General features: G+C 45.0%; 1 protein-coding gene across 1 annotated transcript in view; it reads left to right on the top strand.

Annotated features, from left to right (window-relative positions):
* LOC123372829 (betaine--homocysteine S-methyltransferase 1) overlaps positions 1 to 16,410 on the top strand; it is a 30,656-nt gene that overhangs the window by 13,300 nt on the left and 946 nt on the right. Inside the window, exons 4-7 of the mRNA XM_045021330.1 lie at positions 15 to 206; positions 1,512 to 1,659; positions 2,372 to 2,554; positions 14,323 to 14,551. Coding sequence (XP_044877265.1) covers positions 15 to 206; positions 1,512 to 1,659; positions 2,372 to 2,554; positions 14,323 to 14,551 — 752 coding nt within the window. The remainder of the gene's footprint in view (positions 1 to 14; positions 207 to 1,511; positions 1,660 to 2,371; positions 2,555 to 14,322; positions 14,552 to 16,410) is intronic.

Here is a 16,410-nt window from a genome sequence, read left to right as displayed (position 1 = left end):
TTCTCATATTTCAGAGCCAGACAGTGAATGAAGCTGCTTGTGACATTGCAAAGGAAGTGGCTAAAGGAGGAGATGCTTTGGTAGCTGGAGGAGTCAGTCAGACACCAACATACCTGAGTGGCAGGGATGAAGCTGAGGTTAAAGCAATTTTTCGTCAGCAGTTGGATGTCTTTGTCAAAAAGAATGTGGACTTCTTAATTGCAGAGGTAAATACAACTGTAAAGAAACGAAGTGCCTTCAGTTGATGCAATTTGCCAGCTTAGAATTGAAGTCTTTAGTCAGTTTTTTGGGAATTCTCACATATGTTGATGCCTCCTTTAAAATTTGCTACTGTGCTCTTACACAAATAATAGCAGATATATTTTTTCCAAATACAATACTGGCAGACATTGTAGTGTAGAGTGCAACCGAGACCCTAACACCAAATCTCTGTTCTGGTCTGTGTAGGAATAAAAGGGGCGGGTGATGGGGCTTTACCCCACTTTTGCACCTCCCTATAATCCGGGTGCCTTCTCCGCTACCATCCTAAATTAGAGGAATCTTAAGACTGTTCTAACTTGCACTCTGCTGCCCGTGACCCTTGATAATAGCTGGACACAGCAGTGCTCCAGGCATGGTCCCATTCCAGCACATCCTCTGAGGGGGATGATGTGGAACTGACTGTCAGTTTTGTCCATCTGGGGAAGACCTTATATCAGCAACATTCCCTGCTGGGCAGGCCTGCTACCTTAACAGCTCCTTTATGCTGCCAGACTGGTGTTCTATAGCCCCTTTACAAGGTAGAATGGAAAATTGAGCCCTTTGTCTTCATTTGCAGCTAAATCCAGAGAGGTACTAAGCACTTCCCAGTCTTGTTGACTTCAATTGAAGTGGAAGAGGTTCATCAGTATTTGGTCTGTAATCCTTCAAATGATGCTGATGACAGTTCTTGGTATTCCTTGTGGAATTGGGATCTTTGTGATTATTCAGGGCCAGATTGTGGCCACACAGGAGCATAAGGAGGCATAACACCTTCCTCCTATCTCTGCTCCAGTGTCGTCTCCCCACATCTCCACTGCAGGTGTGGAAGGGTAAGCAGGGGCCATGCAGGCAAGTGGGAGTGAATGGAGACAAGGAATGGGCAGAGAACAGCAGAGCTGGTGAGATAGGAGGGTTAATAATCTGCTTCTGGCACTAAACAATAGCAAATGACCCCACACTTGGAGCAAGGGAGGAACAGGGAAGGAATCCAGCCTCAAAGGCATAGTTTTTTCTCTGGGGTGCTAGGCACAGCCATGTACAGAGAACAAATTGTACAAACATAATCTAAATCCCAGTGATGGAGGCTGAGGGTCTGATTCTATTAATCTTTATAGCAGTGTAAGTCAGGAGTAACAGTTACGCCAGTGTAAATGAGAGGAGACTCAGGCCCTGAGATTTACCTGGGTGGGAGGGGTAGAGATTAAGGAGTGTGTAACACTTAGGCTGGGTCCTCACACACAAGAAAATAGATTAGATTTACTTTCTTTCAGTATTTTGAACATATTGAAGAAGCTGCATGGGCTGTTGAAACCTTAAAAGAATCTGGGAAGCCAGTCGCTGTTACCATGTGCATTGGTCCAGAGGGAGACTTGCATGGTGTACCACCTGGAGAATGTGCTGTCCAACTGGTAAAGGCTGGTAAGAAAGTTCCTCCCCCATATACTCTTAAAAATATTTAGTTTTAGGAGTATGAGACGAACTGAGGCACCTACACAAGGAACATAAAAGTACACATCTCAACTAGGTAGGGTAGTGGTTATAATTAATAAATGTAACCAGGTTGCTTTCCTGCCTTATAATCTCTACATCTCAAGATTCATCTTGCAAAAGGGGGGGGGGGATAGCCAGGGAGTCTCTATGCCTTGGTAATCCGTGGCTGTTAGAACAGATCACTGAGCCATAAGCAACTGGCATAAAGTTGAGCAGTCCTAAGACTGCTCTACTTGGGTTGCTGAAGCAGCCCCAGGATCACAGAGGGCAAAAAGGTGGGCTAAAGCCACTGGATGTTGGTGCTGGAAAAGGGGATGGGGCATGGGATAACACTGGTGATGGTACGAGTTGGAGGGAAAAACAAGAGATGAGGGAAATGAATGCAGTATGGGTCACATACAGAAAAGACAGCTTTCCCATTAAAGAATGGGAGGGAAACCATGGAAGATCTTGAGTGTCTCGATCTCCTGTCCTGCCACTTGATTTTTTGCTCTGATTGGCTTGTGGTCGTACTGGTAGTGTTGAGGTTGAATACTTTGGAAGCAATGCTTTGAATGCTCTGGCTAAAAATTTTCATTGCTATTAAGTCATTGCCCAGTTCTTGGAAAGCAGTGTAACTGGAAAGTTGTCTTCTTCACAGGTGCTTCTATTGTTGGAGTGAACTGCCATTTTGATCCAGAGACTTGCCTGAGAACTGTGAAGCTCATGAAAGAGGGCTTGGAGGCTGCTAAACTGAAAGCACACCTGATGTCTCAGCCACTTGCTTTCCATACCCCTGACTGTGGGAAGCAGGGCTTTATTGATCTGCCAGAATTTCCTTTTGGTAAGACCTAGACCATTTTTTAAATTGGTGATTTTTAGCAAAGATAAAGCTGCAGTGGTATCAGTGCATGCAGTGGCATCAATCCATACATTACTGTGCAGAACTTCAAATCAAGGAAAGGCAGAGCAGTTGCTATTAACCAACATGAATTTTAGAATCATAGAACTGTTGGACTGGAAGAAATCTCAAAGTCCTCAAATCCAGCCCCCTGTACTGAGGCAGGACCAAGTAATCTTAGACCATCCCTGGCAGATGTTTGTCCAATCTGTTCTTAACCTCCAATGGTGAAGATTTCAGTCTCCCTTGGAAGCCTATTTTAGAGGTTAACTACCTTTATAGTTAGAAAGTTGTTCCTATGTCTAACCTAAATCTCCCTTGCTGCAGACTAAAACCACTACTTTTTGTTCTATTTCTAGTGGACATGGAGAACAATTGATCAGAGTCCTCTTTTTATAACAGCCCTTAACTTATTTGAAGACTTACCAAGTCTCTTCCCCGCTTTCCCCTCTCCCCCCCAAATCTTCCTTTTTAAGGTTTTCTAAACCTTTTCTCACTTTGCTGTTCTCCTCTGGACTCTCTCCAATTTGTCTACATCCTTCCTAATGTGTTGTGCCCAGAAATGGACCTACTACTCCAGCTGAGGTCTCACAAGTACTGAGTAGAGCAGAACAATTACCTCCTGTGTCTTGCATACATTATTTCTGTTAATACCCCCCAGAATATTAGCCTTTTTTGCCACTGCATCACACTAACTCAAATTCAATTTGTGATCCACAGATCCTCTTTCACAGTACTACCACCTAGCCACTTATTCCCCAACTTGTAGCTGTGCATCTAATATTTTTCTTCCTAAGTGAAATACTTCATTAAATTTCATCTTCTTGAATTAAGACCAGTCTCTCCAATTTATCAAGGTCATTTTGAATTCTAATCCTGTCCTCCAAAGTGCTTGGAACCCCTCCCAGCTTGGTGTCATCTGAAAATTTTATAAACATTCTCACTGCATTTATCAAAAATATTGATCTTTCTGTAACTCCTTGGACACAGTCTCCAGGCAGGCAGCATGCCTCCTGGGACATGTAAGGTCAGCAATGGATGCCTCAGTTCCCCTCAGAAGGGAATCCCTGACCACCAGCACTCTCCATCTCCTCTTGGGTCTGGGAGGCTTATGGCCGCTGCACTTTGGGGCAGCTGGGTCCTCTGCCTCCTCAGCCATTGGGGTCTGCTTCTCGCCTGCCCCCAAGGCTGAGAGGCTGAACGGTGCAGGCAGAGGAAGAACTAGCAGAGATGATGGTGACACACTGTTGATCCCAGCCCTGCCGGTGCCCCTCACTCCCAACCCGCAGCTGCCCGTGATCCCATCCTTGCCCCCCCACCCATCCCTTATCCTCCTCCTTATCATATATCAGGCAGCTGTACATGTTAAAGTATAAGGCTTAATAACCAAGCTAGAGGGTATTTGAAAAAAATCAGATTAAATACACATCTCAATATCTATTTTAAAAGATTAATGCTTTGCTATGCCCCTCTGGGTGGACTCTCTAAAATGCAGTACAAAGTAATCCTAGATTTTTATAGCTTGGATTATGTCCAAAAATCTGTTCCAACTAGCTCAGAGACTGACAGAACAGTTTTACCATGTGGCCAAGAATCCTCAGATTGCAAATTCAAATAGAGCCCTTCTCTGAGAGGATCCATCTCCATACATGTTAAAAACTCCTCCATTTCTCTGGAGTTCCTAAACATAGAGCTTACTTTTATAACTGACTTTTTCCTTGTATTGTAGCAAGAAATATGACAGCTGTTCCTACTCTATTTCTTTGAAACATTGTTAGGCTGTACACCTCTCCTTTTTAGCATCTGTTCAGGCTTTGGCCCCATAACACTACTTAGCTGCTTGTATAAACTTTTTTTCTTTGCTGAGCAATCTACAACAATTCTCATCGCCATAATGGAGATAACAATGGCTATTTCCCCTGCAATCATTCTATTGCTAGGTGACGCTCATTATTCAGGAAACATTGTCTTGTATGAGGTCATCTGCTAGTATATTCCCAGTATCATAGATTAGAACCAATATTCTCCCCTCCCACTGCTTACTCTCTGGCCAAGAGCCTGCATAAAGAAGCTTTCGCAGACAGAAAATGTGGAAGTGATTGAGCCTTTGTGCATGACTCCGATAGACAGTCCACGTCACGCAGGCGTACAGCAGAGTTGGAAGCACCACTGCTCGGTAGACCTTCAGCTTCGTTGGTAGGCTGATTCCTCGACATTCCCAGATGTTGGAGCGCAATCGGCCAAATGCAGAGCTGGCTTTAGCAATTCTGCAGTTTACTTAATCATCGATTGACACTGCTTGGGAAAGGGTACTGCCCAGTGGTCCACTGCCTGAAGTCTCTGTCCATTTACAGTGATGGACGGTTCTGAGTACGGAGCATGGGGAGCTGGCTGGTGCATGACCTCAGTCTTCTTGATGTTAATGGTGAGACCGAAGTTGTTGCATGCAGATGAAAACTTGTCCATACTGGCTTGCATTTCTGGCTCTGTACTAGCATTCAGAGCACAATCATCGGCAAAGAGAAAGTCTTGAAGTACAGTTTCCTTCACCTTGGTGATGGCACGCAGTCGCCTCAGATTGAATAGTTTCCCGTCAATTCTGTACTTCAGGCCTACTGCTTCAGTACAGTGTTGAAAAGCATCAGTCAGAGTGGCAGAGAATATCATGCTGAACAAAGTGGGTGCTAAAACACACCCTTGCTTGACGCCGTTGGTGACTGGGAAGGCCTCAGATGTTTCACCGTCATCCAGGACACGAGCCATCATACCGTGATGAAATTGACGTACCATTCATATGAATCTGTCTGGACAGCCGAATTTTGACATGATCCTCCACAGTCCCTGGCGACTGACAGAGTCGAACGCTTTCGTGAGGTCCACAAAAGTTGTGTAGAGTTCACGATTCTGCTCTTGACATTTCTCCTGTAGCTGACACGCAGCGAAGATCATGTCAATAGTCCCACGTCCCTTGCGGAAGCCGCACTGTGATTCTGGCAGTAAGCCCTGCTCCAGGTGAGTGATCAATCGGTTCAACAGAACCCGTGCAAGAACTTTCCCCACTGTAGAGAGCAGCGAGATTCCACGGTGATTGTCGCATACCTGGCGATTGCCCTTCCTCTTATAGAGGTGCACGATGGACGCGTCTCTAAATTCCTGTGGAATGGATCCCTGCTTCCAGAAGGACTGAAACAGCTCAGTGAGTTTCTGTAGCAGCACAGGTCCACCGACTTTGTACACCTCTGCTGGTATGGCATCTGACCCTGGGGCTTTGCCACTTGACAGCTGGTTGATGGCTTTCTTCACTTCATCTTCTTCTGGTGAAGCATCCATGGAGTCATTGACTGCAACCTGGGGGATCTTGTCAATGGCCTCATCATTGATGACTGAGGGGCAGTTGAGAACTGCTTCAAAATGTTCAGCCCATCTCTGGAGAATCTGCGTCTTCTCTGTAAGGAGCACAGTGCCATCAGAGTTCAGGAGGGGAAAGCTCCCAGAAGACTGTGGACCATAGAGTGTGTTGAGGGCTTCATAGAACTGCTTATAGTCATTCCTGTCTGCATACGCCTGTATTTCATCTGCTTTGGCGCTCAGCCACAAGTCCCGCATTTTGCGCAGTCGGTTCTGTACTGTTCTGCGAGCGTTGATAACGGCGGTCTTCTTTGCCGCTGAGGATGTGTCATTCTGATATGCACGATGCAGGTGGTGAGAGTAGCCCATGAATCTGAGACCCTTGGTGAGTTACGGCCTGTCTACCCATTGCATGCGAAGGCTGGATCCGGCTGACTGAGGAAACCTGGTTCAACGGTCAGGAAGGCGGTGACAGCAAGCGTTGTAGAACGCTCAAGAGCACGACAAGACATGTAGGCGTCCTGGTCATCTGCGCCCTGCCCTATCTCCAGCCGTCTCGACTCTTGTCCTGCCACTGGATACAGATAGGAACTGGGAAGAGAGAGTGAGGTTGACGTCGCGCAACTCTCCCTCACTTTAATCCAATTCACACGCAAGTCTCAACATCATATCAAGTCCTGTGGCGATGGGCGAGCGACAAAGCAGCAGGTGTGGATACACTTGGAGCTGTAGCCGCGGACCTGCACACAGGCGGCTCAGGTATAATGGTCGTTTCTCACTGACCGAAGCAGCAGTGGAGCTCGGCATCTTCTTGAGCGACTGAGCAGTCCTATTCAGGATTGCACTGCTCACCTCCGTAGAATGAGGAGGTGGCTAGAAAAGGTGCCCTAAACATTGCCTGCTTCACCTTACCCTGGCCAGCATACCACAGCTGGCGGGGATCCCATAAAAGTGGTCGAACAAAAATAAAACTTAGAGTGACACCGATCACCATTGGCACATGGAATGTGTGCACGCTACTGGACAACATCACGGCAGACAGACCGGAGAGAAGAACAGCACTTGTCGCCAGAGAGCTCGCACGCTACAACATTGACATTGCAGCCCTTAGCGAAACTCGCCTTGCTAAGGAAGGACAGCTGTCTGAGTCAGGCAGAGGCTATACATTCTTCTGGAGTGGCCGCAGCAGTGATGAGCGTTGCGAATCTGGAGTTGACTTCGCCATCAAGAATCATCTTGTTTGGAAACTTGCCAGTCCCCCCAAGGGTGTGAATGACCGACTCATGACAATGCAACTTCCGCTTCAAAAAGGAAAACAAGCTACTTTGATCAGCGCATATGCTCCCACAATGACCAACCCAGAGGATGTGTAGGATAAATTCTACAAAGAACTAGATGCTCTGCTATCATCAGTGCACCGCACAGACAAGCTGATCCTGCTTGGCGATTTTAACACAAGAGTCGGATGCGATGCCGCAGCCTGGGAAGGAGTCATCGGGGAAAAATGGAGTGGGAAAGTATAACAGCAATGGCCTGTTACTGCTGAAAACTTGTGCAGCACATGACCTTCTGATCACCAATACGGTCTTCCGCCTCCCTACCCTGTAACAGGACCTCGTGGATGCATCCCCGTTCCAAGCACTGACATCTGATCGACTATGTCATCATCAGGAGAAGGGACAGACAAGATGTCAGGGTTACAAAAGCTATGTGTGGCGCTGACTGTTGGACGGATCACAGGCTCATAGTATCTAAAATGAAGCTCCGTATCATGCCGAAGAGACGACCACAAGGCTGTAAGGCTCTCAAAAGGATCAACGTGTCGAATCTGAAGAACAGCCGCATCACTGAAGATCTAGCGGAAGACCTAGAGAATGAGCTTTGTATTGAGGATGACGCTGAGAGAGACTGGGAGCGATTCCGCAACACTGTCCATACAGCTGCATTGAAGGTATTGGGGCCCTCCACATGCAAGCGGCAAGACTGGTTTGATGAAAATGATGCAGAAATCCAGGCCTTACTGTATGGGGTTGTCAGGGAGGGGTAGTACCTCTGATGGGGGAGCAGTCGTACTCCTAGGAGTAGCTCATCCACTTTGGTCCCCACTTGACACCCAGCGCTCACCTGTGGCTGCAAGTAGCTGTCAGCATGCGACAGCGGCCACACCCCGGAAACCGTCTCGACTGGCGGGCTAAACCAGGTGTTGATATTACTGTATTGTGGAATTGCAAGCACTTCTGCAAGCCCCTGCTACACCTTTAACACAGCATGTGTTCACGGTCAAGTGCTGATAACCCCACAAGTGCTTAAGACAGCTGTATGTCATTCACCACTGTCACTCAGCACCACTGCAGCAAGTGCTGGTGTTGCAGCTGCAATAATGCAGTTAGTCCCCTTAATGTAGTCTCCAAATTCTGTTGCCTACCTTTCACTGACAGCTGTGATGGCTCAGGCTGTTATTTATGTTATTTCTTAGATACAGAAAAATTACCGCTAGCACTGAATTTAATAAGGAAAGATTTCAAACTACAATTATTTTAAATGGCAGCTAATTAATATGTCCCTTGAAAACAGACAGCCACTATTCACATAATAAAAAGATGGAAACAACAACACTCTCTTCTTGTTTAGCTAGAATCAGAAGGATGTGGGAGAGATGGCTACTGTCATCGGCTGGCCCGCCAGAAGGAAAACAGGATGCAATGGATGTGGTTTAATTAGGCTGCAACATTATTCACTTAACAGATCTGGGAATAGCTGACAGCTGTCAGACCACTCACATACAGGCTGCCTCTGGAGTTGAGTGTACCCAAGCTGGCACTTAGTTGGATCTGCTCTACGTGGTCCCCCCTCTATGGCTGCTCACTTGTCATCCCAACCTCTGAGCAAAGTGGAAAATTTAAAATAAAAAAATTAAACATTAATTTAAATTTTTATATATTCTTCTTTTGCTTCAAGGAGATTCCCCTGCAAGAGGAAAGTCAAAGGGTGACTAGCAGACACTTTGACAGACACACTCTCTGTGGCATGTACGTACTTCATTGAGGATTGCTTCTGAGACTGTACCCAGACAGACAGGGCATTTCCTGCTCTCTTGATATCTGAACACAGGAAAGCTCATTAGTGATAGGGTGTGCAGTAGGCTATTCTGCTGCAAATACATCACTATGGTGCTTCACTACCCACTCATTCCTCTATTCCACTCTGGTCACTTAAAGCAGGGACATCTATGTACCACAACAACCCAACTAAACTGTCTGAGGGAGAGAGAGACAGGGCTGGGAGGAAGTTTGCGTGACCTTATGGAGGGATGGCCTCCCTCCAGGCCTAGGTCTGGACTACTCCCATCTCTGGCTCTTATAGGGAAATATATGAGGGGAGGGAGCTTTTACTTCTGCTGCAAAACTATTTAAAGTAAACTTATAAAAATTGCTGAAAATCTTTGTTTTCATTCATGTATTTTGAACTCCTTATCTCTTCCATGTAACAATGCCTTGGAGTCCAAGCCTAAAGTGGGTTGGCAGCTGCTCAGTAGGAGAGGGGTTGGTAACTTTCCACTATGGTAACTGCAGTGAGAATGAGTGTAGGGGACTTAGCATCTGTCCCTTATGGCACATACATAGATCCATATGCAGGACAGAACCACTCAAAGCATCCTTTGGAACAATCAGAACAGGTGAACGACAGCAAATACCCTATATATCACAGACCTCAGATCATAGGTGCTGGAAGTAGGAGTGCTGGGGGTGCTGCTACATAGTCATTTCCATCTTATACAGGGTTAACAGTTTTGTTCAATGGCCCTCAGCCCCCACTGTATAAAGTGTTCCAGCACCCCTGCCTCAAATGCTTTCCTGTGGAATTGTCAGGCATTGGGGGGGGAGGGGGGAGAAACTACAATCCACAAGCCTAGCAATGCCTAGGGCTGTAGTGTACAGTGTGTACCCAAAACAGGGTTGTTAGTGGGCATGCACTGTATCATTCAGTCACACTGGTGTGAGGTTCAGTGCTTTAACTAGTTTAAATGAGGCTAGAGGAGTGAGGTGGATGTGTTTTGGGAGTTTCCAGTAGAAGATACAGGAATGTATTGGGAGTTTGAAGATGAATTAATTGCTAATATGGTCAAGTAGGGACCAGCAAAGCTTGGTAAAATAAGCCACCTGATGTGCAGTTTGTTGTTTTGTGTGTGTGTGTGGTGTGTGTCTCTCTCCCCACACACACTATGGAGTCAGAAAACAAAAGCTGTCCTGAAAGAAAACAGGACATAAGCATCAAAAAATCCTAGACTACCTAAAAAAAAGTCTAGATTTTGAGGTAGTATTTTAAAATCTTTCCTTTTCTTTCAAGAGCAGTTCATTAGAGCTGGCAGTAAGCCAATCAGATCCTTAGTTTGTCTAGTAATAAGTTTCCAGGACAATCTTATCTCTTCTCTTTCTCTCAACCTAGCCTAAAGGAATAAGGGACAAAGCATGAGCCATTCATTAGGATGTAACTTAGGGCTTGTCTACACTGAAATACTATATGAGCACCACTGCAGTGCTTCAGTGTAGGCATTACTTACACCGATGGGTAGGGTTCTCCCATCAGCATAGGCAATCCACCTCCCCAAGAGGCAGTAGCTAGATCAGTGTAAGAATTTTTCCATTGACCTAATGCAGGGGTCGGCAACCTTTCGGAAGTGGTGTGCCGAGTTTTCATTTGTTCACTCTAATTTAAGGTTCCGTGTGCTAGTAATACATTTTAATGTTTTTAGAAGGTCTCTTTCTATAAGTCTATAATATATAACTAAAAACTATTGTTGTATGTAAAGTAAATAAGGTTTTTAAAATGTTTAAGAAGCTTCATTTAAAATTAAATTAAAATGCAGAGCCCCCTGGACTGGTGGTCAGGACCTGGGCAGTGTGAGTGCCACTGAAAATCAGCTTGTGTGCCGCCTTGGGCACCCATGCCATAGGTTGCCTACCCCTGACCTAGTGTTATCCACACAGGAGGTTAGGTCAGTTTAACTTTGCTGCTATGGAGTATGGATTTTTCATACCAGAGTGTAGTTCAGTGGATTTAATTTCCTAGTGTAGACCAGGCCTTAGTCCAGTGGTCCCCAAATTGTGGGGCATGCCCCCTTACAGGACACACATAGGCATGTTTGAGGGAGCACGGGGGGCATGGGACAGCCCCCATGGGAGGTGGAGAGTGAGCCCCGCTCTGCCCCCAGCTCTGCTCTGGTCCTGCCCCGAACCACAGCTGCAGGCTATGGCTATGACTATGGCCCTGCTCCTGGCCACAGCCCCAGCCTCTGCTCCTAGCCCCAGCTGCAGCTCTGCTTCCAGCCCCAGCTCCCGAGCATGGTTCGTGGGGGGACGCAGACATGTTCCAGTATGGGTAAGGGGGATGCAATGGAAAAAGTTTCAAGGCCACTGTCTTAGTCTCTCTGGGTTCTGAGAACATGCTACTCTAGGAAGCTTAACCAGGCTCTTGAACTCATTGAGCAAAATTCATCCCTGGGTGTAACTCCTCTGACTTCAAGTGCACTAGGTGGAACAAATGCACTAGTTGTAATCAAATGAAGTCAGTGAAGGATTTGTTGCCATGATTATTATGGTTATTGGCTTATTAATTATAATTAATGTATATAATTTATTTTTTCAGAAATGGATTTCATGTTTCAGTTTACAGTGAATGCCTTTGCTACCTAAAGAGCAATTACTCATTTGATTGCAAATGGTTTATATCGTAGATTATCAATGTAGCCCATCTGCTGTAATATCCCACCTTTGCTGACAAACAGGATGTTATACAGGAAGTGTTTAGATGCCAGAAGTGTGTATTATTCCTGTTCCAGCCAACAAGGTCTCAGTTTCTAAGAGTATGTCAGCTATGCTGTAGTTGGCATCTGCTCTGCTGTTTGCCACAGTATTTATCCTTCTTTAAGAACAATCTTTTCTAATTTTTCTATTCTGTCTCCCTAAAGGATTAAAAGATGCATGTCCCTGTTTTTCCCTCTGTGTCCCTGTTCATTGCTTACAAATGTTGGCATATTGGCAGAGCTAAAGTTTCTCCTCTGTACGTAATCAAGAAATCTAAAAGTCAGGTCAGTAAAGTCCTATCCAACTACTTCTCAAAAGAAGGTGCAATAATGTCTAAAGAGGGTTAGGTCCAGGTAGTGGTGTAACCTCATTTCAGCTGGGGGAAAATTCAGTCTCTTTTAATACTATAAATGGCCAAACCATTATTAAACCACACATTTAAAAAAAGCTGAATAAAGACAACTTTCTATAAAGCAAGAGAAATACCTTACTGTGTGCTTAGTACATGGCCCCAGTGGCGAGCTCTTAGATGTACTGTGCCTGAGTCAGTGGATCTGAGAGGAGCGTGATGTAGAAGGATGCAACAATTGCCACATTCTACAAGTGCCACTTGTAAGGAAGGATGGAGGTTGAAAACATGCAGGCCCAAGTCTAGTGATATGACTCCTCTTATCCAATTCCTTTTAGAGAGGTTAGTGCCCTCGCTGGCACTAAGTTGGTACAGTCATCATGCAAACTGAGCATAGGACTGATTGTAGCAAGAATTGCAGGAGAGGAGGGAGAGGTGAGAAAATTCTCCAGGCTCAGGTTATTCTTGCCCTGCATTTTGTAGAGTTATTAACACTGGGGCAAAGTGGGTACAAAATTCTGTATTCTGGTCTGTTGACATTTTACACCCATTTTGCATTCTTTGCTCTGATACACCAAGATACAGGGCAATGGTGTACTCTGGGGCCCCTTGTGTTTTCACTTCCACTCTCCCTAGTGCACTCTATAGGACTAGGCACAAATCTGAATGTTTGTTTATTAAAAACCCCTTGGATTTCACTTACCATTTTCTTTTTTATGTAGTGAAGCATCTTGTCCTACTTTTCCCAATGTCCACTTTTCCCAAGACTGATTATTCTCCCTCTTTAAATATTTGTTTTATTCTTTCAAAAACAATTTTTCATTCTCTGAATATGCCTTTCCTATGGTATCTGGAGCAGCATCCACCCTGAGTAATTTCCTTGGATGCTGTGGATTTCTGCAAGACGAAGTAGAGAAAGGAATCCTGCCTCTTTGCTGTGATGCAGAAGCCTGCTCTAGTACCTTCCCATGGGTCTCCTGCCCCAGCAAGGGGGTTCATGCTCCCTGTGCAGCCTCCTGAAAACCAGCCCCTCACTTTCATGCAGCAGCACCACACGGATTTCAGCGGCCACAGGGTCCTTTTGGGATTTGCAGGATTTGCTTTTCTGTTCTTTAAGTCTTGTCTCTTCTCCCATCTCCCCAGTCATTCCCTCTTGGTTTTCCTGCCTCCTCCTTTCCTCTGCCCTCCCCCATTTCTCTGTTCACTTTTGTCCCTTCCTGTGTTGGTTCTTTCTTCCTCTTGTCTCTTCTCAACCCTATGGCTTTGCTACTCCACTCATCTCTGCAACAAGAGGAGAGAGCTTACCCCTCTTCTAAGTCATCTGCACATAGTGCCTGCTGCAGAGAAAGAGGCAGTGCTACATTGGCTCAATGCAGCTCTTCTGATCCCTTGCAAGTAATTTATGGTTGGGGGAGGAGGGAAGCATAGCTGTCATCACTTGGACTGAAGTAGCAGCAGGGGGGACAAAGGGTAGGATAGAGATAATCTGTTATGTGAGAGGTGGAATTGAAAGTCTATTGGGCCTGTTATCTGATGGAGCAGCTGGCCAAATCTGCTTTTCCCTAGTTCATACTCAAAAAGCAGGTGAGAAGTTCAAGGGGCTATTGGTGTGTTTCACCCAGTTGCAGGTGAGTTGACAGCCTTTTGATATAGTATATTAAAGTAATGAAGTCTGTTTTCCCAGGCACAAAGTGGTCATTTGTTGATATTTTTTCTGAAGTGTGGAGATTAACACTGGGTTCCTTAAAGCACTGAGATGCTATTACTCCACATACATAAACTGAGTAACATTTATATTTTAAGTGGTAGTGGCATCTTTCAGTAAAGATCATATGAATAAAGCCTGTATTTTAAGTGCAACCTCTCTGATTTACACTTAAATACCCACCTAGTAGCTGGCATTTGATTTAGGGCTTTGTCAGATTAGAATTTGGCAGGCTCTATCCCTCTGGAACAAGGAAACTTCTGGCAAGTATGCAACAGAGGAGCATTGTGACACCTAAAAGCTAAAATGTAATGAAATATTGCATCAGTAGTGTCTAGCCCAATTAACAGTGTTTAAATCTTTACTGCAATAGCCCAATCATGCCTGTGACATTGTACTTTGCATGTTTGCGAACTTAACTGTAGCTGAAAATGTAAAGCGATTTTACTAAATATCTGCTAAAACTAAGTATTATTGCAGTTAAAGCTGATGCATATCATTGTAGCTCTGGAGCCAAGAATTGTCACCAGATGGGATGTTCAAAAATATGCGAGAGAGGCCTATAACCTAGGGATTCGATACATTGGAGGCTGCTGTGGATTTGAGCCTTATCACATCAGAGCAATAGCTGAGGAGCTGGCTCCTGAAAGAGGATTTTTGCCACTGGCTTCTGAGAAACATGGTAGCTGGGGTAGTGATTTGAGCATGCATACCAAACCCTGGGTCAGAGCAAGGTATGTATATTAACTATCGTACTTATCTTAAATGACATATTAAATATGCTCCATACACTGTGGTCTGTGTTCTCGTACAGTGAAATGATTATGGAACTTTCAGAGGAACTCGGAACATGTATGTGAATTAGCATAACTTTGAAAGTTCAGGTCTAATCTCTAGGGGTGAAATCCTGGCCCCACTATCTTCAGTGGGGTCAGTATTTCACCCCAGGTCATTTAAACCATGCTTAGGATGACAGCCTGATCGTAACAGGTCCTGAGCATGATACCTTGCCCTCCGTATAATCCAAAAACTCCCACTGAAGTTGAAGTGAGTTGTGGGCAGTGTCTTTCAAGACTAAGACCTATATTTGTAATATAATACTATGACATGGACACTTTTTTTTTTTAAATGTCCCTCTTGTATAATGTTCGCAAGGAGACATGGTTCCTGCCCCAAGAAGCTTAGCCCTGGTACTCTGACCTAAGGTCAGACTAATTAGTTGGTAGCCATTAGTTAAAACCCAGGAACCTCTTCTAGCTATCTGTAGGCTAAAACAAAATGTGGTCATGTGGACAAAATGTGGAGACTAATGGGTTTTAAGTACAAATAGTATAAGGTACTATACTAACTCCATAATGGAGAAAACATAATGAATGCCTGTGCTGCTCTTCCATTTCTTCCTCCTTTCCACCAGTACAAATGGATGGGGGGGTAGTAGTCCGATATTACCTTGAAGACTGGTACACACTTGACATTCAGAATTTTTACAAACTTAAATGACTGCTGTGAGGGGTTGGATCCCCCTTCTGGAATACCACCTGATGTGCTGGGGTTTGAACAGGGGAGGCTCAGTTAATCAGCCTATTCTGCCAGCCTGGGTCCCCTTTACCTGACTTTGCTGGGTTAGGCTCACAAGCATTCAGCCAAGCACTCAGGCAGGGCCACACCCAGCTGCACAGAGAGACAAAGATCCGCTCTGGACAGATTCAGACTCAGGGGCTCGCCTCAACACTGACCACTCCCTTTAAGGGGCACAAACCCTCAGTGTGGAGGGAGATATGCACAACTTCTTGCCCTCCCAGTTAGAAATTACATACATTGGGTTATATTATAAACAAGCAATAAGATTTTTGTAGTTAATAAAGTGAATTTTAAGTGAATATAAGAGAACAGACAGAACAAAGCAGGTTACTGACCAAATAAAGCAAAATATGCAAGTTAAGCTCAATATACTTAAACAGGTTACAAAATGTAATTTCTTACCCTAATGTTATTTTAGGCGGGTTGCAAAGTTTCTGTGGTTCAGCGTTCCAGTTATATTTCTTTTCAGACTGGACCCTTGTGTCAGTCTGGACTCCCTCCTTACCTTGCCTTCAGATGGCTTTAGCAATCTTTCTTCTTGGGCAGATTGGCCATAGAGAGTAGGAGTCCCATTTGCCTTCCTCCCCTCCCCCAATAGGATTTACATAAGGCGGGAATCTTTTGTTTCCCAAACTTGACCCCCCCCTTCACTTCCAGTGGAAAGTCACAAGAAGTTCCAGATAATGTTAGTAGCAGATGACAAGACCACCTGACTCTGTAGTATCACCACGTCCATGAGTCAGTAGCAGGAGCGTCCACAGGAAGGCCAAGCCTTTTCATAGTCCATTGTCCTCACTGATGGGCCATCCGCCCTGTCTGGCTTTTCCATTGTTGTACCTGAAATGTTAGCAGTGAGCGTCACCCAAAGTAGCATAGTTGAAATACAGATACATGGTCAATATTCCTAACTTCAGAGACAAATGATACAGGCATACACATTGGATAATCACATTCAATAAATTATAACCTTTCCAATGATATCTTACAAGACTCATCTTGCATAAAGTACATC

This window comes from Mauremys mutica, chromosome 6, assembly GCF_020497125.1.
Source record: "Mauremys mutica isolate MM-2020 ecotype Southern chromosome 6, ASM2049712v1, whole genome shotgun sequence".
Taxonomy (NCBI): Eukaryota; Metazoa; Chordata; order Testudines; family Geoemydidae; genus Mauremys; species Mauremys mutica.
The sequence above is the reverse complement of the archived record's forward strand: the minus strand, read 5'-3'. Positions and strand labels throughout refer to the sequence as shown.